At 40.0% G+C, this 24,823-nt stretch overlaps 1 protein-coding gene across 1 annotated transcript in view; it reads right to left on the bottom strand.

The window, feature by feature from the left end:
* The window catches only part of IL1RAPL2 (interleukin 1 receptor accessory protein-like 2), a 921,055-nt gene that overhangs the window by 414,403 nt on the left and 481,829 nt on the right, over positions 1-24,823 (bottom strand). Inside the window, exon 4 of the mRNA XM_004685671.1 lies at positions 12,339-12,492. Within this exon, the coding sequence (XP_004685728.1) occupies positions 12,339-12,492 (154 nt within the window). The remainder of the gene's footprint in view (positions 1-12,338; positions 12,493-24,823) is intronic.

Raw genomic sequence — 24,823 nt, 5'->3', positions numbered from 1 at the left:
CACGAATGCCAGGCTCCTATATCCAACTGCCTTCTCAACACCTCTAGGACGTCTAATGGTTTCTATCTGGCGAAAACAGAACTCTTGAAGCTTGCCACAAAATACTGCCCTCTTAGGTTTTTACCATTTCAGAGAGAAGCATCACTGTCTATAATTAAAATAAAAAACCTAGAAATGTTACTGAGAAAGTCTAGTCATTTCTAGCTTCACGGTATCTCTGATATCTGTCCACATTTTTCTAACTTCAATGACCACCACTCTGGTCTAATTCACCATCATCTTTCTTCAAGATGATATAATAGCCTCTTAACTAGTCTCCTGGCCTCTTTCCAACTATTCTTCATCGAATATTCAGAGAAAGCTTTTGGTTTCTTTTTGCCTAGTTTTGTTACTGTAAGTCAGAAGGAACATGACGTTTTTTCTACTTAACATCACCCAACGGTTTCTTCCTGCTCTTAGGAGCAATTTTAAAAAGACACTATCTGCCTTTACTTACTTTTGCAGTTTCATTTTGTTCCCCTTTTTCCATTACTCCCTAGCTGAATGCTTTGTGTTCCCTAAACATCTGTGGCTCTTGGTACCTCAAAGCCAACACGAGCTGTTCCCTCTGAAATATACTACACCTGGCTCTTCACCTACATAACTTTTTCTTGATCTTTAGGATCGAGCCTAAAACATGTTATTTTGCTTCAAGCTGACCTTCCTCAGTGATCCAATGTAGTGTTAATGTCTGTCATTTTCCTTATTATCATTTACTGCAATTATTAATTATATACATGCCCATGAGTTTATTTGTTTAACGTCTCTCTATTACCTTTCCTGACCCCATCATATCACAAGTTCAATTAGGGCAGACACCCTGTCTCTCAGTTCACCTCTACTTATGCAGCACTTGGAGTATGGGATGAATGTTAAACAAATATCAAATAATTAATTATGGATCCAAGGTTTGAAATCACTGAATCAGATAATAAATACTTGTTCACCTGTCCCAAAATATCATTTTCACCATTTACCTCATATGCTTATCAGGAGATAAATTAGAAGGAATCATGAGGCCCTCCCTGGTAGTACAGTGGATTAAAGCACAGCACTGAGAAGCTAAAGCCACTTCAGCACCTGCCCAGGAGGTGATCCACAAGGCGTGGCAGACCTCTCCTGACCCCCCCGCTACTCCCCTCAGCTGTGTACTTCTTCAGTCGGCCTGTTCTGCTCCCCACGCTGTCTCTGGTGAATCCTCTCACTGCCCCTGCACCTCTGGCCTGTACCCCAGATCTGTATGCATAAGTAAGTACATCTTTAAAGGAAAAAAAAAAAAAGCATCATGAATTTCACTGACACACAATAAAAGGCTATAGATACTAACACATATTTGATTTTAAAAGCAAGGGGGATTACGGTTCTCTTAATAAAAGGCATTTAAAATAATAATTTAACCATCTAAAATCTAATACTTCTCGTGTAAATTTTATGTAGCGTTTGTAAAGAAGCAATGATATCCTCACAATCAAAATCAAGCAGCAACTCAGGATACTGCCTCACTAACTTTTGAAGATTACACCCTTTCCATCTCATTTTTTCCTCCAATAAAGCTGGGGGTAGTTAGCAAAAACCATAGGTAGGTTCTGATGCAAAGACTCAAAACATTTAAAATCACTCATTCAACAAACATAACAAGTGATTATTTGCTGTACGCGAGCCACACAAATGGGTTTTATTTCCCTAACTATGCAAAGAGGATCAAGGTCACATGCCCCGGAAAGAAAGCCACTTTCTCTGTCTGCAGCTGCCTGCCTGTGCAGCTCATCACTAAGGCTCCTGCATCTGGTGCCTGCCTGTGGCCCCTCAGGATCCCATTCGAGAACACAGCACGGAATCACAAAGATATTTCTAGCTAAAGAAAGGACTCCCAGTACCAAGAAATGATTTATGGACTTGAACTGATGAATTATTTTCCTATTTGACAGCCAAAGGAGGCCATTTAACTGCCTTTATAAACCACCAGTGATGAATCATAATGACATAAAGAATTGCTGGACAGGAAAAGGCCACTCTCTTTAACATGCTTGTCCTCGGGACTCATTTCCACCTCAGTTTTGTCTCAGCAGCGTTTGCTCTTGGCTCCCACATCATTAAAATGTCTTGCAAGCTGCAAAAGCTCATTTATACTGATGATAATATTTGCTCTGACCACCTTAATTGTCAAATTATTCCACATGATTGCATCTCCTTGAATGACATACTTTTGCCTGAAATTCCTATGTAGGCAGCTCTTTGCTTGGCTTTTTCATAGCACCTGGTTAACTTCCTAATTTTCAAAATTCATTCCCTGTGAATGAAGCACCCTATTAAAACTAGTGACTTGTCTTAGACCATTTGTTAGACTGCTTTCTTGCAGTAAAATGGCCGTGAGGTCATCTCTTCAAGCTTTCCAGTGATAATGATGATGATTATGATACTAATCATAACAATTAATATCATCTATTGAGTAGCTACAATTTCCTGGGAATCGTGTTAAGATTTGTCTTTATTTTCTGCACTTAACACAGCAACCCCATCCCATTTTGCATGAGAAAAAACAAGCTGAGGTTCAGAATAGCAAATTCATTTTTGCCACTTCACACAGCTATTGTTGGACTGGGCATTTAAATAATGGTTTTCTGGTCCTGACGGCAGCTAGAATGGTGAAAAAAATCAAGCTTTCAGTGAGCCTTAGAATCAAATCCTTTGTGTAGCTAAAATTCATATATAGATTTATATATAATTATAAATATTTCTTTGAATTACATTGCTATATTTTTCTCAGCAAATGGTCGTATTCTTCTACATATAAGAAAATGTGTTTTAGTCAAATCAGATCTGAGTACTATGAACAAGGTATGGCACTAGAAGGAGCTCAAGCTTTGAGAAACAACAGGGTTCTTCTTGCCTGTGCTATCTCTTAAAAAAAAAAAAATTCTTCATTTCTCTGAACTTCAAATTCCATAGCTATAAAGTGGGGCTTAAGTGGCAATACTGTACAGGATTTTGAGATACTTAAATGTGGTCACATATGTGAAAATGTAGACCTCATCTCCCAGCTCCGTAATTGTATGCTACACCTAAAGTTAAGTGAAGCTTTTTCACGGGGAACAAAAGATTAGAGGACATTCATCTGATTGGGAAGACAAAGTCTACACAAGCCACTCTCTAAGATAATTTATTATAAATTACTGTTAGTGTGGTAAAATGTCTGCATTGTTGACAAGGGAATTTAGAAGAAAGAAACAGATGGCTGTACGATGAGGTTAATCTGTGAGGGTTTTGTGGAGGAAGTGCATACGTGCCTTGGCAAAGAGAAATGAATGGGCAAGTAGCAGACTAACATGAAGGAAGAAAAGCAACTAGTGGCACTTACCGAGCAAGGATATGCACAGGAGTCAGTCAACGGTTTTTAGCAGGCGAGTTTAAGAACAAGGTTTTGCTCACATTCTAGCTCTAACATTTACTACTTGTGTGACCACAGACAAGGAACGTATCCTGATGAATCTCCAATTCTTTCCTTAAAAATCAGGGGAGGGCTCTCCCTGGTGGCGCAGCGGGTTAAAGCACAACACTATGAAGCTATCACAGCCACTGCAGCACAAGTTTGATCCAGGGGGCCACGGGCGTGACCCACATGGCACGGCAGACCTCTCCTGACCCACCCGCTGCTCCGCTCAGCAGTGTACTGTGTCGATCTGCCTGTTCTGCTCCCTACTCTGTCTCTGGTGAATCCTCTCACCCCCCACACCTCTGGCCTATACCCCAGTTCTGTATGCATAAATAAATATATATTTTTTAAAAATCAGGGGGCAATTCCACCAATCTTCCAATGCCTGTTGTGATCTTTGACTGTAAAGCACAATGCCTGACCCCAAAAATGGACATTCTCTGAGCATCTACTCCATGTATTGGCAGAAGTTCCAGGCTGACCTTCTGCAATACCAAGCAAACTCCCAGCATTCGTTCCTTTCAAGCATAGCTTGATGGAATAGTCTCAGCCTGCTCAAACCACTACTTTCAGGCTGGGAAAGAACAAGGTAGCAGAGACACTCACAAATGAACATAATGGACCCAGGAAAATCTGTGTCCGTGCATCTCAGGAGCCTACATACCCAGCAGTCACAGAGCACCTTCCCCCATCACTAACTCAAGTCAGAGAAGTCAGCCAAGGAGTCAATGATCACCTCAGGTGCTGGACGAGAGCCACTGAAGCAGAACTGGCCTGGCCTGGGCACGTTTGTCCTATGCTGCTGTCATGGGCTCTACCTTGTGCATTCAGCCCTCCAAGCTGGTCTCCTGCACAGCTTCTTCTGAAATGAACGCAAAGAAATGAATTTTGTCACACTCTCTGACTTTGCAGAGAAACAAAATTGTCTTTCTGCTGATGGGACAGTTCATCGTGGTCATCTGTCTCCCTGTAGGGCACAGAAACATGACACAAACATTTTCCAAGGGCTGAGCCTGGAAATCTCTTCGATGCTGGCTGTTCCCACCGGGTGAACAGACAGCCCCATGTCATACAGAGGCAGAGGGATGGAGATAAAGAGCAAGGAGAGACACAATAAGAATGGCAGAAGAGGAAGGAAAAAAATTACTTTAGATGGACACTCAAGGGCCTCCTCCCCACTAGTTCTAAGCAGGCTTTTCCCCTCCTAGTTGCCCAAGGTCACGAGTACAGTTCACCTTGTTTCTAGAGGGAGCAAGCAGCCACCTGCAGGGTATGAATTGTGACACTCTGGGAAAGGTCCCCCACAGGCCTGGCAAAGCTGCCAGAAATTCCCACCATTAGTCATGCCTATGAGTTACAGAATTGAAATATCTATTAAATTGCAAATATGTTAGCTGAGAAGGGAAACATTTCTGGTGATTATCAGTCATGAATTTTTGATCTCATTGAAGTATTAGATTAGCCCCAGCACAAAGCAGCGGTTTGAGGAGATGGGCTAGGCAAGAAGACAGAGCATGAGGACATTTAAAGGACTCAGAAGGGACAATGCTGTCACACAGGAAGGCTGGGTCGGCTAGGAAAGGTCAGAGTCATGCGGGAGGGGAAAGGGAGGCCAAGGAGGAAAGACAAAGGAGCTGCCACAAGCCGGTTTTGGTCATGAGTTGCCACACCTGCGACTATGCAAAAGAACAGTCGATTATGAAATGCACAGTCAGTCATGTGAAAGTTCCCTTAATGGAGCCAGGAACTATTGACTCCGGAAGTCTTTCCTCATTAAGTCACACAAAAGACATCAACAAGATACATTCTCATGTGATAATCAGGAGACACACATTCAGATCCTGCTAACTGGGTGCTCGGGAGAACATGAAGGAGAAGGAAGCTATGCCAGTGATCTGTTCCCCTGGGTGCTCACAGCACACTGCTTTGGGGCCACTTCTAAGTAGGTGCTTTGTCCACGGGCTCTTCATTTATCTGTAACATTTGAGACCTACTTGCTCCATCATCTAAATCGCTCTTCTCTGTAAGGTGATCAATTTGTCAATACTCCTCCTGTACTATTACATCCATAAACGGTGCCCTTCACTCTCTGCTTGGATCGACCAGCCTATTGGATGGTGTGATTAGGAAGGCTTCTGAGTGCTGTTCTCAGTTTGTCTATTAACTGCTCTCCAGGCCACTTGAGGGCTTTGCCCCCACCCTTCTCACAGGCAACGAGAGATGGAAATAGTGGTGCGGAGTCCGAGCCAGCCACAGTCAGTTGCTTGTTTAAAAGTGCTACTAAACCAAAATCTTGAAGGCCCAGGCCGCAAATGGGGAGCCCCAAACTGATGTTAGCCTACAGGCATGTTTTATTTGCTCTCTACACACTGCTCTATAATTCAGGGATTTCTACATAAAATCCCAGACTACCACTATCTCTTCAAAAATTAGAGTAGTGGACCTTTAATCTCACATGACAACCATCAACTAGGGCTGAGTCAGCACTGCTCTTATTCCCCATTGCCCTCCTCATTGCCTTGCACACGCACTCAGTACCTGGCTTGCCTGGCTCCTAAAAGCCTTCGAGTACTGATTAGGGTACTACCCCGTGGACGGTCGCATCCAGGCATTTATCGTAATATGTCTTTCCCTTTCACAGAAGAAACAGAATCACTTCCCATTTCCTCTTAAAGCTGAAATGATAGGTTAGCAAATAAACATCTTAAACGAAAGTTTATTGCAGGACTTCTTAAACCTGAGCTCTGAAGCCACCAGCTTTGGTGTCTGCTGAGACTGGTATCTCCTCTTCTCCGGGCTAAGGGTCTGTGAATAGGCACAGTGAGGGCAGACAGGAAAGCACAGTACGAGCAACCAGAAGGCTGGAGGGGACACGAAGGCTGACCATGTCACTCGCCAGCTGCCACTCTAGGGTTTAAACTTATGCTGCTATAGTTATTCTGCTGTAAAATGCAAATGATAGTAGTAGTAGTAATAACCACAACAATATCTTTGCTGCTGATTCCACAAAGTTCTGTTTAAAAAAAAAAAACAACAGAATGTGCTCTCCAAAGTGAAAGTGCTATGAAAGTATACAGTGCTCCACAAATATGAAGCCATCTTCTTTGTTAACAACCAAAGCATTCATGAATGAAATAAGCACCAAACCAATCCAAGCTACATGTCTGGAGTACCTACTATGCCTAGCACTTGGGAGAAACAAAAAAGAAAGAAACGGGTCAGCAAATCTCTATCCTTAAGGTGCGTATTGGCAAGCTGAGAAGAGAAGATAGACCACAGATCATAATTGTGAGAAAAATTCATGCTGGCTAAATATATACTGAAACTGCTAAAGATACAGTCATTACCAGGAAGCCAGCAGGGCTAGGGACTCACATGGCCGCTTGTCTTTTTAACAGTTCAGTTTGTTCTGTGGAAACAGCACCTTCATGTCTTTACTGCTATTGGCGGGGGGGGGAGAGCATAGTGGTCATACAAGCTTAGGAAATGTCCTCCTGTTTAGAAAATTACAATATGCATTACAATGTTATACACACTGAGGTGTCTCTAGATGCTTTGCAAAAATAACGTTGACCTGGCAGCAAAATGTTTACCACCACCATGCCCCCCTCCCACAACCATGCTTCTCTTCTCATCTCCCAAGAAATCTATTAGCAACTCTGAGTATTGAAGTTTCACAGAAACGAATTTGGGAAACACCATTTGAATAAGCAAATTAAAAACGTCTGTAGATTCCAAAGGAAATATACTTTTGCCTCTACCTGTTTGCTTTCAGAACCATATTAGAAATTTGGATTGTGAGTAGCATGTGTAAAGTAGGTACTGATATATGTGAGGCTTTGTCTTTACCAACTGAATGAACAACATTGTTTAACTGGACCTGTCTCTGTTGCTTTACTTCTACTAACTTGAAATCATTGTCATGACTAAAATGAACTTCACTGGACTCCATTGTTCTTCTCAGCAGGGATTTTCAAATTAATAGGGTCATATGGGACCAAAACACGAAGCTAGGAAAATCCATTATCTGTACACTCTCACTATTCCTGGCACCATCCTGAGCTCAGATTTGATTCTGTGTCCTATTGCTACTGACCAGATAAAAGGTGCTAAATAAGAGCTAAGGACTATGTCCCAGAGTGACGTATCTACTCTGTTCAAGGGACCTAAATTCCAGGAGGAAATTATTAAAGAACAGTGCATGTCCACAAAGGATATCACAGTAGAATGATGGACACTGTGATTGATACCTTGGGAACCACTTTCAATGAACGTAATATATAGTTGGTGAAAGAAATTTATATGGTGATGATGAGCAAGTTGTACTTGAGAGTCAGAAAGACATAGATTCGTGGCCACACTCTGCCAATTACAAAGTATTTGCTCTTGGGCACATCATTTCACCTCTCTAAATGGAGACAATTATAGAACCCATCATCATAGGGTTGTTGCGAAGATTAAATGAGAAAATGAATCAAAAACACTTAGTATAAATCTGCCACACGGTGAGCTCTCAATACAGATTAAGCTCTCCAGGGGCTCCTATTGTGATTATCACATAGATGCTAGCAAAGAGATCACTTCCCCTGTTGTAGCATCATCGGCCTCTCAGAGGTGATCTCCATGTGTTCCATGGTTCTTCCTATACCCACTGTCATGCCAGTAGCTCAGCATTAAGAAAGAAGCATAAAGGAACCAAGAATCAGGGCCATTAAAAGACTTTTTTCAGACCTCATGTGCAATTGCTTCCTCCATGTGTAAAACAGCTGCCATTGTCCATACCAGAGGAAGGTTATTCTAACAAGCTATTCAGTGCAAATGATGCCTGCAATAATGCACTACAGTGAATAATAAGCTTGCAAAGTAAAATTAAAACATTTACTGAAGCCGGGTATTAGAACATCTTCATGAAAGACTGATTCCAGTTTATACTTTACAATTTTACCAAACTTTATATGTCCAGATTGCTTCACTAATAGGGTAAAACAGTAACCCAGAAGCAAATTTTTGAAATGTATCTGCAGATTAAACCTCTCTTTGAATCATGGCATTCAGACACCAAAGGGTTAAGAGATTACCCCTAATGAGCAAAGAGTCCTAAATGAGGAATTCTAGAGGTGCCCAGAATAATCAGGAAGAGGGATATTATTAGCATTCACCAGAGTATAGGTTTCTTTTTTTTGTCCAAATAGCCAATGCACATTTTAAAAAGCTGCATAAAATCATGCATTTGTGAATGATTTACCAGGTGAATGGTAAATTATCTTCCAAATACAGTTAATTAGTGTTGGCTTCCTGCTTGTGTTCATTTTCAGGAGCCCCTATAATTTATGTATGTCTTTGACCTTCTCAAGACATACATTCTCCTCTATACCCAGGAGAACCAACTCCATTACCTTGCCCACCCTCTCCCACTCCTCTTCTCCTCATTCCATTATGAGCTATTCTACATTCTCGCCATCATAAAACCAATCCTTCCTTCTTCCTCATCACTTTGGTCAACTACCCTCTCTGCACAAGATTCAATGTGCAAATAAAGAGAAGCTATCTTAAAAATGGTAAACAAACATCTAAAATATGTAAGAGATGAAATTGTTAGTTGTTGGCATCTTTGGCAAATGACCTAAACATGTTAGCTATCAAACCCTTCCTTAATCATCTACAGCCTCTAAAGGAATTAAAAAAAATTACAATAACACTACTAATGTCTGCTATGATCTATACATTAAAGTGCTCCAGAATTAAAGTGCTCCAGAAAAGTTGCATTTAATCAAACCCTATTTTTATACAATAAGAAAGCTGGCTATTTAAAGGAATCCTATGACAAATTCTTTTATATGGAAAAATAATTTCATAAAGCCAATTCATCAGGTTTGAATATCTGAATCTTTTTATAACTGATCTATTTCAAGCAAGTAGCACCTATATACACTTTAAGAGAACACTTGGTTTTATTGAAGGGATATTTCTCAGATTTATAAATTTTAAAAGAAGTCAGAAAATAACCTTTTAAAAATCTTGAAATTGTCTGAAGCTTGCATGCTTGCAATGCACAATCTTATAGATTCTCTCTATGTAATTTTGAATAAACCTATCTTAATGATTTCCTATTGATATTCCAAGCCAATACCTGCATGTTGCCAAACTCAAAACAAATATGATGGGTTATTCTTCGTATAATCCCAGTCTCATATTTGGAATCATGAGAGGGGAATCTGTTTTTTCATCTGACCATACAAAGACCACAACATAATGATGCAATTCAGAATACACCTTCCCAGATCAACTTCTTAAACATCTACACCAAGATACTGAGCACATCTACCTTAAGCCCAACATCTGAACTGTGTGAATACATAAACTTGCTGTCTCTATATATGAATGATGACCAGTAATGGAAGGGTAATTTTGAATTATTTTTCCAGCATGTAATACTTACTCAGTTATTTTTTTTTTATTATTTAAGCGGTAAGTTAATAAATAACAGCCCCAGTGGCTGAGGTTACCTTATATACACACTCCTTTGACAGGTTTCCCCTCATGACCAAGTACCAGTATTCTCATTATAGCTCTGAGACACTTAGGTTAAACAATTTATAACCTATGAAAATGAGTTTTGGGGTGTGTGTGTGCATGTGTGTGTGTGTATAAACCAACACGGTCATGTTTCTAATAGCATGATCCATGGAACACAAGTGACAATCATCTGGACAAAAAGACAAATTTCCATTTTTACTGATAGACTGAATTAAAATCTGGAGGTGGAGATATTTAAAGGTTTCATTTTGACAGGACCTGGGTTCTTCCACATGACTCCACACAGAGGTCGAGTTAAAGTGAAATATTAAATCCATAGTTCAACCATACTAAAAGTTTAGAGCAAGTGAATTATTACTTCGTAAAAGAAGTAGCTCTGACTCTGCTTTTCCAGAATGGAAAACAGAAACTATAGTAGCAAATGTGTTATTACCATATCCCTCTGAATTGGAGCATAAAAGAGGTTTGTTGTTTACTTTATTCTGGTCCTACTTAAAACCCAAGTCAAATACTCCCACGCTATGAACTTTTTAGGAAATAACTCCCAGAAGGAAGTACTCTGTAAGCATCTGATAAAGATTGTGTGATTGTGGTCAAAGTGATAATGCTGAAAGGATTTGTGCACGGTCAGGTCCCTTATTAATGATGTATAATTGCCTATGATTGACTCTTCTGCCTGAATGAGGCAGGAAGTCTAGTTCATGTTGAGGAAATCAGAAATTAATCAAAAGCAGATTTTTGCTGCTTCGGATTGGCCCAATATGTTAGTTATTTTGAAAGCTCATGGGGGAAAGAACATGCAACTCTAATCAAAAGAATAATTTAAACCTTCACAGAGGGTACTCTTCAAATTCTAAAAAGTAAAACTTCATGGAAGAGGACAGCGAATGAATCATATATTAACTTCTAATGAAATATATTTACCCCTGTGTTAATACTCAGAATTTTGAAAAGGACCAAAAAAAAAAAAAAAAGCACCCTAAAAACAAATGGCTCTCATGGACAAAAAGCATAATTAAATAAATGATTTAGGCAACAAACTACTCTGGGTGTGGAATTAGAAGACACCCCCAAAATGATTAGCTAGATATAAACAGAAGTAGTATAAAAAGGAAAATGCATTCCTGACATTACGGGCAGTATTTTATACTTAACCAACTAGTTGATGTCAACATTAGATAGTTCAACAGGGTATGCCCAAGTCACTATTCATAAGTTAATGAATGCAATCAATATTACAATTCCCTAGAAAATATCGTATTTTAACATGGTTCAGATTCTGTCCACAGTAAAAATCTCTACGTGTATATAAATTTCTATACACACACATCTACAATCACACTTACGATTATTATTCAAGATTTACTCCAGAGCAATAGAAGATAGCCATGTTATCAAATAGTTTCTTAAGATCATCACACCCATATTTGGAATAATTTTTATGGTATTAGGTTTTGTCTCATGTCCCTGAAAATAACATTCCAACATCAAGATAAGAATATTCTGAAATTTTGTCTTCTACTGTGAGTCAAATTACTAGTTTACACTGCTTGTGCTTCAGATTTAAAACACATACATGCACACCATTTGTTTAAAGTTGCTCCATTTTAGAATCAAGCAAAATTCTTAATAATGCGACTCATTCATAACACAATTGAGTATAAATGATGTTTGGGTGCAATCCAGTGGACTCAGTCCAAACTTTCAAGGGACTCTCATTCACCTACAAGGAGATTCCAATAGGGTTCAAGCAACATTCCAGAAGGATCCCAGTATATCTTTTATAAAATGTTTAGTAACAATCAATGATATCTTGAAATCGTTCATAAAAACAGTTAAGAGATCATAACAATCCGGCCCTCCTCAGGTGGTACAAGGGGTTAAAGCACAGCACTATGAAGCTACCTGCAGCCAATATAGCACAAATTTGATTCCCAGCCAGAGAGGTGACAGCAGATCTCTCCAACCCTGCCCCCTGCTCAGTGAGCAGTTCATCTCACTAAGTCCAACTGTTCTGCTCCTCACTCAGTCCCTGGTGAATCCTCCCACCTCTGTGCACCTTTGGCCTGAACCTCAGTTTTGCATGCATAAATAAATAAATCTTAAAAAAAAAGAGAGATTATAGCAATGACTCCTGTCCCCTAAATTAAGCCTTAATATCCCACATATACATTTATCAGCATGACTTATTACTTAGCTTCTCAATATTCGATTTGTAACCAATTCTAAATTTACAATAAACTTGCTTTTTTTTTTTGGGGGGGGGAGGTGGGGGGAGACTTCTTCCAATACCAAAGTATACTTAAAATCTCATTTGCCAATTTCCTACCTGTAACTTTCAATTCAGTTGTTCGTCTCACCAGTTTTCCTTCATACTTAAGTTCACATGTGTAATTTCCCCCATCTTCTTCTTGAACTTCCTGGATGAGAAGAGCATTTCCTTTCTGTATTATTATGCTTCTCCACATTTTTGGCTTGCATTCCTACAGGTAAGCAAAACAAGAAAAAAAAATTTACTTCACATAGTTTTCATACTGCCAAGTTAGAGCTTTCAACTTTTTTATACCCTTCTCTTTAGTTTTTAAATATGCAGAAGGGCCCTCCCTGGTGGCACAATGGGATAAAGTGCAGAAATACAAAGCTATCTACAACCACTGCAGCACAGGTTTGAACCCCAGCCAGAAGGTGGCACATCAGACTTTTCTTGTCTCACCCACTGCTCCCCTCAGCAGTGTACTTTATCAACCTGCCTATTCTGTTCCCCACTCTGTTTCTGATGAATCTTCTCACCGCCCGTACTTCTGGCCTGTACCCCAGTTCTATATGCATAAATGAATAAATCTTTCTGGAAAAAAATAAATATATAACATAAAAGGTAAGTCAAGGCCCAGGAATCATCACAAATGTGTCTTATTGTGTCTAATTCAAATATCATAGCTATTACACTAAACGCCATTTTATTTTCTAGAGTTTTATTTATTTTGCGTAGAAGAACTGGGCTGTAGGCCAGAGGTGGGGGTGAAGGGAGTGAGGATTTACCAGAGACAGAGTGGGGAGCAGAACAAGCAGATGTGCTGAAATACACTGCTGAGGGGGGCAGGGAGGGAGGCAGGAGTGGTCTGCTGCACCATATATGGGTCAGCTCCCTGGCCTAGGATTGAACTCAGGCTTAGGCCACTAGGGAGGTCCGTAAGTGTTATTTTAAAGGCCTAATTGCAAAAGGGGAAAGTTTTTAGAGACAGTGTGCAAAAACTGAAAAGCATACAAACTTCCGAAATGCAAAAGAGGGATAGCAGAGTCTTAAAAGTTTCTACATGTCAATGTAACACTATGGTTCCTCCTGCCTGACAGTCATATTCTTAAGAAGGGGCTGTTCATTTAACAACATATTATAAAAGAGTCTCAGGCATTATTAAAAATTTACAGTAGACGTTTACTAACTGGCAAGACAGATCACAATGGCTTCATATATTACTTAGAGCAAAAACTGATACTAACATTTCAGAGTCTAAATGAGAATCCACATTGTTTTATCAGAGTATAACAGAATGGAGAAATTAACTACACACTTTCTGAGTTTAGTGACATGTGTTCAGAGAATAACAGTTGGGTTTTGATGTCAAATTTTCTACTCTCCTGATGGGAATGTGAGATTGGATTTCCTTAGGGGAAAGAGTTCAATACCCTTCCAGACAGTGACAAGGATACAGCTATAGGAAATTGTAGGAATATTCAGCCAGGTAGCTTTGTCTTCAGGGTATTTTTTCAGATTACTTTTTAGATATTAGTCTAGTTAGTCAAACACTCATCTCAAAAGTTCAGCTAAAGTGATGACTAGTAACTGTGCAAAGTTTAGTGGAGTTGTGGGGACAGGGCACCAAGGGGTGATAAATAATTAGGGCAAATGCATTTTATCATCTAAATTCTGAGTCTCTCAGTTAAGACAGTAAAAAATTGATTGTGGGCCTCCCTGGCAGTATAGGGGTTAAAATCTCTGCTATCAAGGCCCTCCCTGGTGGCACAGCAGGTTAAAGCACAGCACTAAGAAGCTAAAGCCATTTCTGCATGACTTAGATCCCCACCTGCCCTGGAAGTGACCACATGGCACAGCAGACCCCTCCTGACCAGCCCAATGTTCCCCTCAGCAGTGTACTTCCTAGATCTGCCTGTTCTACTCCCCACTCTGTCTCTGGTGAATCCTCTCACTGCCCCTGCATGTCTGGCCTGTATCCCAGTTCTGTATGCGAAAATAAATAAATCTTTAAAAGAAAAAAAAATCTCTGCTATCAAGCTTTCACCAGCAACTGCAGTATGAGTTTGATCCCCAATCAGGGAGCTGACCCACATGGCACCACAGTCCTCTACTGTCTCACAGCTGCTCCCCTAAGCAGTGCATTTCAGTAGCTCTACCTGTTCTACTCCCCACTCTGTCTCTGATGATACCTCTCTCCCCCTACACCTCTGGCCTGCACCCCAGTTCTTATATGCATAAATAAAAAAATAAACCTTTAGGAAAAAAAGCAATTAGTTCTGCGGCAGATGAGGTGAACAACAGTTGAAAGTGCAATTTTCCCAGTATGGTATATACAGACTTTTAATCTCTCCACCCCACTGGCCACTTCTGTACACATACACTAAACATTCCCACAAAGTTAAAATCAGCGCTGATTCTCAGACCCCAACTCTGCATGCTTGTGTATGTGTGTGCATTTGTGTGTGTGTTTAAAGTGATTTGGGAGAGCAAGTTATCCATTTATTAGTGTTTAACTATAACGATTTATTTTTCTTTTATAGTTGTAGGAATTTTGACAACAAAACACAAAAACAGGCACTTAAGTTCACAGGTATAATATTTAAGAGATATATTTGCTTTATGTCCAATATAACTACCCATACACAATGTCAGAAAGTAAATAAAAGTTATACTATCTAGGGCAATGCGATATAAGGCTGCTTTGCTCCCTAGGGTCTTTCCAAACAACAGTTAAGGGTCTGTCTGAAATTATATTATATACCATGTCTGGCAAGGTTTATCACCTATATGAGATTTGCTTTAGAGTTAAACCTTGGGATATAAGGTTTCTGGGAAAATGAAGAAGAAAGTCTGAACAGAAAGAAAAAAAAAATCCAGCTGCCACTGTCGTCATACAATAATAATCCACAATTATTTTCGCATAGCTTCCACCTCTGATAGCCTCGGATTTCTAAAGAATCACTCAGAAGGTCATTAAACAAAAATATGGTCCCTCTGGGCATTTTGAGAGGAAAGGAAAGTGAAAACTGAGCTGGTTCACGTTCACATAGTGGTGGTGGGGTAGGCAAATGAGCCCACACACTTATTTTATTCAAAGACAAATGGCAACGATTTCTGATGTCATTTTGGGGGGAAAGTCCATTTACAAAGACCTCTAACCATTTTCATGGCATGGTGTTTTTCTAATTCCTATATCCTAAAGAGGATATAGGAATTAGAAACTCCTCATGAAGAGCAACCTAGAATCTTTACATGATCTCTGGGATAGATCTTGAGTCCCAAATTGCCATCTAGCCTTGTAAAGGGTCCTTTTTACCCAATAGAGATTTTAGGGTTTTTTAACTAGCATAGGAAAATGTTATCTTCAGGTCAAATCTACTCCTCTGGAGACAATGTAATGTAGAGGAAAAAAAAAATGACTTCAGAGCAAGACAACTCTAAATCATAAACTGGGGTTTAGTGCCCCCAAGTCAGTGACCTTCGGCAAACTGCTCTCAACTTCTTTACCTCTCAGTCAGTTTCTTACTCTGCCTATGGGAACAATATACACTACCATATGAGCAACCAGAATCGAGACATGCAGAGATTATTGATCACAGCCCTGTCTATATTTTTATACTGTATATAGCTCTCATCCAGCACAAAGTTTTCCATCCTTAAACTTCCCCAATCCTGGATTATGTTTTTTCCTCAAATATCCAGTTCTACTTATTGAAAACCAGTGCTATAAAGAACTAACACATAAAATCAAATGTTTAGTTATTGTTTGACCATCCCTCAGTAATAAACACTTTAACCATTGAAAAATTTTATATATAGCTTCTAAGAAATCACGCTGACACTAACCCTGGCAGGTAAGTAGAGGAGATGTATTTTGTTCAAAACAGCCTTAGAGATGACCACCCTGCTCCCATCAAGCCATCCTTTAGGATGCTGGCTATCCTACCCATGTCTGGGCACCTACATTTTAATCTCAGAAATCTTCTATGCTCGCCCCTTCATTATTCACAGCATCTTTTCCTTAAGCTGCTGGCTGCTATGGTTACTACTGTCTCTGCTTCTCATCTCTCCCCAGTCATGTCTTTCCTAGTGGACAAACAACATGGCCATACCTCACTGTCCCCAAATCTGTTTAATTTAATTCTGTCAGCCTGTTAGGCTAAGAAACTTGAAATACAAAGGCCAAATCTCAAAATGGTTGTTTATTTGAGGCAAGGACAAATCACCCAAAGCTTACGTATGAGAAAGCCCCTGGTATTGTTCACAATGTATCATCCTCTATTATTTAATGTCCTCGAAGCCATTAAAAATAAACATCATCAACTTGAGCGCTTTGTTGAAGGCCAGTCTTGCTGAAGGTGTGCAAGTTCAACAGCTCCGATTCATGGCCTGGATAACATTTCACAAAGCAGCTTAGAGTAACGCATCTGTGGTCAGCCAAATAATGTCAGCTTTTAAAGCTTTTCCTCCTTCCAGCAATTCTGGGTGGCAGATGTAACTTGCCATCAGTTTCTGGGTTGGAAGCCCAGAATGCACAACAGAAACAGCTGTTGACCAAATCCTCTTAGAACAACCTGTTGCTAGTTACATTTGAGTCTCGGAGTTTCCAACCTGATCTACATGTCATTATAGTCACAGGCAATTTCTGAAACATTGTCATGATATACGCAGGTCTTTACTCATCAGTTTGGTTTTTTGGTGGTCATGATGACTTCAGGGCTCTTCAGAGCATGCAACTTATTCCTCATGACGTGAACACCACATTTATTTTAATTATGATTATATTCTGAGGTTCAGATACACAGCAGCTATGCAATAATAAGCCAATATACAAGTTCAGATACTCAAAGTACCTTTGTTCAGATGCTTAACATCCCATCAGGTCTAGCTTCTCTACCTTCCCTTGAAGCCTGGGCTATCCCCCAGAGCATCAAGACATATGCCTAAGTTTTCTTCAATTTAAAGATGAGAAAGATAGGAGCACAACTGTGGAATTAGGTATCGACCCTGCTCTTTCAGCTCAATCTCTGCTCCAAATGCCAAGAATAACCCACATCAAGGACTCCTTCCCCTCCCCTAGCTCTGTTTCTCCCAATTCCTATTTTCACAGTCCTAATGATGAAAGAAAAGGCTGAAAGTGCTTTAGGGTATAAGGTCTAGACACTAGTGCTTGGGTTGGGATCTCAAGTTGTATGCTTGTGAGCCGTCTACCTAATTGATCTTAGCTTCAGTTGCTTTAGCTATAAAGACAAGTGGTGACTACCAACAGCTCAGCTACCCCAGAGTACCTCCTGCCACCAACCTCGCTGGCTGAGGGCCACACTTCCACTGTGGGCTGCTGCTGCTGGAACTGCACACGACTGCTAGACCAGCAAAACCAGCATGGCAGGCAGCCTAGACACACTGACCACATCCCACAACAACACCAGGCAGCTACGTGCCAAGGCCAGATCTACAACAAGGCTGCCCCCTTAGTCCAAAGTTGAAATCAAATCCAACCAAAGTACCATTGTCTGGCAGAACTGAAAGCCTGACACGCAGGGCTGCCCTGACACAGCAGGCAGGTAAGAGAACCCAACAAAGGGCCATACCTCAAGTGACCGATTTGGGAAGCCAGTTTTTTTCCAGTATACCAGGTGAGATCACCAACAAAAGACTGGATTTTTAGCACTAAAACAAATAGTAGCGTTTCCTGAAACACACAAGTAAACATGGAGAATCAGAAAAAGTGAGGAAACAGAAAAACATGATCAGATGAGTAAAAACAAAAACTCTGAGAAAAGGTAAAGAAATGGAGATAAGTAAACCACCTGAGGGAAGAAATGGTTATAAAGATGTTCACTCATCTTGGGAGAAAGGTGGGTGAACTAGAAAAACGAAGGAACTTCCAAACTTAAGTAAGCAAGCTGAGGACTATAATAGTAGAACTAAAACATAAAGGAGAATGGATAAAGCAGAAGTAAGAGTGAGTTGGAAGGCAAAATAGGACTCACCAAGAGAGTAGAAGAATGAATAAAGAATTTTAAGAAATAATAATACCCTTAGAGATATCGGAGACTGCATCAATATGAATATTTAGATTAAAGGGATCCCAGCAGATGGAGAGAGAGAAAACACCAGAAATAATATTCGAGGAAATAATCACCAAAAGCTTCCCTCATCTGAGGAAGGAAGCACATATCCAGGTATAAGAATACCCAGAAAGTTCCAAACAGAAAGAACCCAAAGAAACCCACACAAAGACACATTAATTAAAATGGCAAGAAGTAAAGAGGGTTTTAAATGCAGCAAAAGAAAAGCAATGTGTCGCATACAAGAGAAGCACCACCAGGCTTCTGCATTCACCTGTCCTTCCACATTCTTCAGCAGACATTTCACCCAAAACCTTACCGGCCAGAAGAGAATGGTGTGACATGCTCAAAGCACAGAAAGAAACTCTCTACCAAGAAGTCTATATCCAGGAAGACCGTCATTCTGATCTGAAGGAGAGATCAAGAGCCTTCCGAGAAGTAAAAGCTAAAGGGGAAGTAGAATTACAGAAAATGCTAAGGGTCTTCTTTTAAAAAAGGGTAAAAAAGGTAATCGCACAGTAAAAGCAGTGGAATGAACACCTTTATAAATCAAAATGAAGATTAAAAGAGGGAGATAGAAAAATTAAAGTTATAATAATTACTCCAGGGATTTATAGAACATAAATGAAAGTGAGATGTCAAAAATAGAAAACATGTGTGCAGGGGGAGTAAAAATGCAATGTTGCAATGTGTTCAATTATAAATAGCTAGCAACTCAGTACCGATCAATATGTACATAAGATCTTATATCAAAACCTCATGGTAACCACAAAGCAGAAACTTGAAACACAAAAGAAACCTTGCCATTTTCAACAACATAGATGGAACTTAAGGGGATGATGCTAAATGAAATAAATCAAATAGAGAAAAATCAATACTTCATGATTTCACTCATATGTAGAATATAAAGAAAAGCAAAAGCAATGAAATACAACAAAAACCAAGCCCATTGTCAAACTCTAAGTAGTAGGGAGAGGATAGCTTGGTGGTGGATTGCGATTTGGATTTTTGGTGGTGGGAGTGGGGGGGGGGGAATTGCAGTTGCTAAGACAAGAAATATGTACACCTGAAACATATGTAGTAATCTGTTACCTCAATAAAAGGGGTGAAAAAGTGCTAATATTTACCAATAGAGGTGATTATGAGGATTAAATGAGGTAATGCAAGTAAGTGGTTTGTAAAGTAGAATATCGCATTTACAGCTCAATAAATACTACTCAATTATTGTTATTGTCCTCAGCACTCTTTCTGATTACATCTACAACTGCCATACTATATTAATGGTTGTCAAAAGTTAATGGGATTCACATTTCCATAGAGTTCTGGAGACAATCTAAAGTTTCAATTACTAGAATTAGGCTGTGGTTAACTTTTAGTTTCCTATCTGCCATGTCAAGGGCTTGGAAGTTGTCACAACCAGTCTCACAACAAGAAAAATGTTGAATAAATTTAAAACCAACAACCCTTATATCCATCACATAATTGAGGTCACAGTGAAAACTACTGTCCCAGAATCTGGCAAGACAGGTGAATACAGAGAATCACAGCTAAATTGGAGCAGAATCAGCTGCAGGAGCCAGGAACTCGCAGGGAAACTTGAAGGAAAGCTGACCAGTTTCGGCTGAATTATGAACTTGCTTGAGAAATACAAAGTGCTGCCGTCCCAGCTTAGAGAGGACACACTTTTGTTAGATGATCTCGAGTCTTCACCAGGGTCTCACAGTGAAGACCAGTGACAAATATCCTGATACTTCTGGCAGATAAAAGGGGAAAGTACCATTTTCAAATACACCCAAAGACCTCTGTTCTCCTTAACACCCTGAACTTAAAGAACCTTCAGCCCCCTTTACCCTTCAAAGTAAGAGAAGAAAATATTCAATTCTGGTTCATCTAGCCTTTGAAATGGGCAAAGAAAAATACCCAGGTCCAACCCCTCTTTTTTTTTTTTAAGATTTATTTATGTATACAGAAATGGGGTACAGCCAGAGGTGCAGGGGAGGTGAGAGGATTCACCAGAGGCAGAGTGGGGAGCAGAACAGGCAGATCGGATGTACACTGCTGAGGGGAGCAGCGGGTGGGTCAGGAGAGGTCTGCCGCGCCATGTGGGTCACCTCCTGGCCTAGAACCAAACTCACACTGAGAGGCTGCTGCAAGCTTGCAGTCCTAACCCGCTGCACCCCCAGGGAGGGCCAACCCCTCTTTTCCAGTCTCTCCCAATGGGGCAGTGAAACTGAGAAGCACTTGTGATGAGCAATGGCTGGGTCAAGGTTCACTGACAGACAATATAAACATAGGATTTAGAATGCTTCCTTCCCCACATTTTACCAACAGAGTCCATGTACAGTAACAAGGTAATACACAACTCAGCCCATATTTAAGTGGTTTCTAGGAAAATCCAAAGACAACTGCAAAGTGAAAAACAAGGACACAAGGGAATTTAGCTTCCAACACCTATAGCTGCAGTTAAGTGTTAAACATAGGGACTTAGCCACATAAATGTAAAAACCTCATGCCAAAGGCCTACTACACCTGTATCTCTTACTCAGTACATCATGGCTGGCTTTCAAATGAACATTTACAAAGCATACTAAAAGTCAAAAATGTTTGAAGAGTACAAGCACCATAACCAGACACAGATATGGCAGAGATTTTGGAATTACCAGACTAAGAATTTAAAATAAGTATGACTTATATGTAATGGCTCTAGTAGAAACAGTGGACAACTTGTAAGAACACAAGAGAGATGTAAACTCTTAGGAAGAATCAAGAGAATGCCATAAATGAAAACGATACAACAGAAGAAATACATCTGATGGGCACGTGAATAGACCAAACGTGACTAAGAATCAGGATGTTTAAAGATGTCAGTGGGACTCTCCCAAATTTCAGTTCCTTTTCAAGCAAAGGAAAAAAAATAACGGAACAAGTATCTAAGAACTATGGTGGACATGATACGAAAGGTATAATGAGTGTAATGAGAATTCCAGAAAGGAAGAACTATTCGAAGGATTTCAGATGCTGGATCATGCACGCTTACGGCAGACTGGACAATGATGAAAGTTTGGTGTGGATGTAGGCTACCCAAAGAATCAAAGCTCAGTGTGTACAACAGAGAAATGTCAGGCCAGCAAGAAGTACTGGACAGAGGGAACAGCAGGTACAGAAGCGCCCAAATGTGGAAAAATCAACAAAAACATATTTATTTTTGCTTGTATGTTTATATATATATGAATAGTTTGCCCTGCTGAGTGGCAGTGAGCAGACTTAGACCTTATTCTAAATCAGTTTCCATTCTAAGATACTAGCATGTCATCAGGGTTTGAATCCAGCTCTGCCATCACATCACCTATCTCAATAGTCTGTCCTAAGAATTAAATAATCAACGGACATATTCTGCATAGTGTTGAGCCCTAGAACTATACTCAGTAACAAGGAACTAGTAGCTAAATGAGTTTATGGGCTAACTTAGTGCTTTAATGGTGGTATTCTGTAGTCAGATGGTCCCTAGTGAAAGTTCACTGTAATGGATACCGAGAAGGGAGTGAGACTGTAGAAAAGGAAGTTCTTCTAAAACTGGACTCTTATTAACAATTGAGAAAAAGATCAAAAGCAAACTGCTGTTAAATTTGAGAAAATTTTACACATCTCAAGAATAGAAAAGTTAACAAAATAGATCATTTTGAGAAATCAAGAAATTATTTAATCAGGTTCAACTTTTAACAGGTTTATTCCTAATGACCAAATACCACAGCAACTCCAAGTTATCAACAGGAAAACGGCTTGGGTGACAAAGCTGAACAGTGGCAGACTAGACTACTGTGACTCAGCAATAAGAGGAATGAATTATTGATACACACCACAACAAAGACACATCTGTGCATCTCCAATGCACAATACTGAATCAAAGAAGACAGACAGAGAAGGCTAAACACCATACTATTCCCTTTACTCGAAATTCTGGAAAATGCAAACTTATAGGAGCAGAAATCAGATGGGTATTTACAAAGGACTGAAGTTGGCTGACTATAAAGGACTGACTGACTTCAAAGGAGTAAGGAGGAACCAGGAGTCGTCGAAATGATCTACCAATATATCTTTATCATGGCATATATTTTTGCCAAAATGCAAAATGATATAAGGGGACAGATTTTACTATTTATGAATTAAACAGAATAGCAGTGCTTTAAAAAGCTCAATATAAAGTTGCTAATTACAGTCTGAGATGCCTTTGGTCACTCTATTTCTACCTTTCCATGTAGCTGTTAGCGAAGCAGCCTACAAGCCAGTTCCATGGGGCCACAGCTGCCCCCTGCCCCTTGCTGCTGTCGCCCTGCTCCTATTGACAGCCACTCAGAAAGCAATCTGCATGTCCATTGCCCATCCAAGCCTGTCTGAAGCATGGAGGCATCTTGCTATTATGGGATCTAGAGTCCAACCCCTTAAACCACAAGCTGGAGTTGGGGGAGGCTGCTGGAAACCAGAAGTGGGGAGAAGCCACCATGTGAACTTTAAAAAGACAGAGTAGGCCCTTTCTGGTGGTGCAGAAGGTTAAAGCACAGCTCTAAGAAGCTAAAGCTACTTTAGCATGAGTTCAATCCCTGCCCCAGAGGTGACCCCCATGGCGCAGCAGACCTCTCCTGACCTGATCGCTGCTCCCCTCAGCAGTGTACTTCGTCGATCTGCCTGTTCTGCTCCCCACTCTGTCTCTGGTGAATCCTCTCACCACCCCTGCACCTCTGGCCTGTACCCCTGTTCTGTATGCACGAATAAATAAACCTTAAAAAAAGACAGAGTAGAGGCCAGCGCATCTCAGTACCATGAGAGGCTCCTGCTTGCACCCTCATCTCTGCTAAGTGAGCCTATCTGGGGTAAGGCAGATGTCACCAGACACTTAACTAGCCAACAGATTTTCTTTGTTCTCTCTGCTCTGCCTTTTCCTCACTCCCTTTGTGAATAAAACCCTTCTTGTTTTTCCGTGTGTCTGTTTTTGAGTCTTTCCCAGTCTTCTGACACACAGGGGTGAGGACTCACTAAATCCAGTCTTTCCTATTTCCCCCAGGAATTGCCCTCCCCACAACATGCCATTTCCCTTTCTACTATAGCAGAAGTAAAGAATTTATACAAGAGAATTTTTTATATGTCTGAACTATATGACAGACATTATTAGATGTAACTCATATGTGGGGAAATTATGATTCAGTAACATTCAACTACTAATCTACATTAATAGTGGAGTAATGACTAGAACCCAGGTCCCCAATCAAACACCAGGGCTTCTTATAAGCATATAGATATCAAATACCTCTTCCTTCAATACTAATTCTTTTTTATAATTTACAAATAGTAAAGAACCCCTTTCCACTTCTAATACCTTATCTAGAAACAAAAACAAGGACAAATGGAATTCAAATGCTGTGAAACTGCTTTTAGGGCACACCAAACTAAAACCTTCATTCTTCCTGGATAAAGGCATCTTTGAAAATTCTAGTTATGAAATAAAAATTCTAAGAAGAAAACTAATCCTTCGGGTTACAAAAGAATGCACGTATTAATTAACTTCGCAAAGGGATTCAAACCACCAAGAATTTTGCTATACCATTATTTTAACAAGAAGTATTGACCATTTGAGCTGTGGTATCTTGGTGTGTCCAGAGACCATTTTTCCCTTAAAAAAAAAAAGTCAGATCCTTTGTTTCCTTAGATCTCACAGGAATGAAATCAGTCAGTATCTGTCTTTCCCCTTCTGACTTACTTCACCTAGCACAATCCCCTCTACCTCCATCTATATTGTCAGAGGTGGAAAGATTTCATCATTCCATAGCTACGTAGAAAATATCTGTCTTCAGAATTAAGGCTACAAAAGCAGGAAGATATAATAGGACAGAGGGGTGCTGGGCATGGCGTGGTAACATACATCTCCAGACTATTACTTTCATCTCAAGACTATTACTTCAGTAAACAATGATACAACTTTTAAAACAAAGTAAATAGAACAAAGTTGAGGGATTATAAAAATGACTGTTTTCAGAAATGAGTCTATGTTAAAAAACAAAAAAATTTAGGTGAGGTCTTGTTAGCATTCTTGTATAAGAAAGCGATGCATGTTTGGATTTTTGTCTTTTTTTTTTTTTTTTTTTTTTTTTTGCCTAATGGCAGCAACAGCTATCTCACAAGGATATTGCAGTGATCTCACAATGATGATTCTTGGAGACTATCAATTCCTGTATTCTACAAGAATTAATTATTATCATGAGAAATAAATAAGAAAGACTAAGCAGGGCTCTCCCTGGTAGAAGAATGGGTTAGAGCACAGACTGTGGTGCTCTCCACAGCCACACCAGCTCCAGTTCGTGCAACCAGGGAAATGACACACATGGCTCAGTAGACCTCTCCTGACTGACCCACTGCTCCCCTCAGCAGTATATTTCATTAAATCTGCCTGTTCTGCTCCTCATTTTTTCTCTGGTGAATCCTCTCACCCCCTTTCTA

The sequence above is a fragment of the Condylura cristata genome, unplaced genomic scaffold (assembly GCF_000260355.1).
Source record: "Condylura cristata isolate star-nosed mole 26May11 unplaced genomic scaffold, ConCri1.0 scaffold00019, whole genome shotgun sequence".
Classification (NCBI taxonomy): domain Eukaryota; kingdom Metazoa; phylum Chordata; class Mammalia; order Eulipotyphla; family Talpidae; genus Condylura; species Condylura cristata.
Note: the sequence above shows the minus strand (reverse complement) of the source record. Positions and strands in the feature narration are given on the sequence as shown.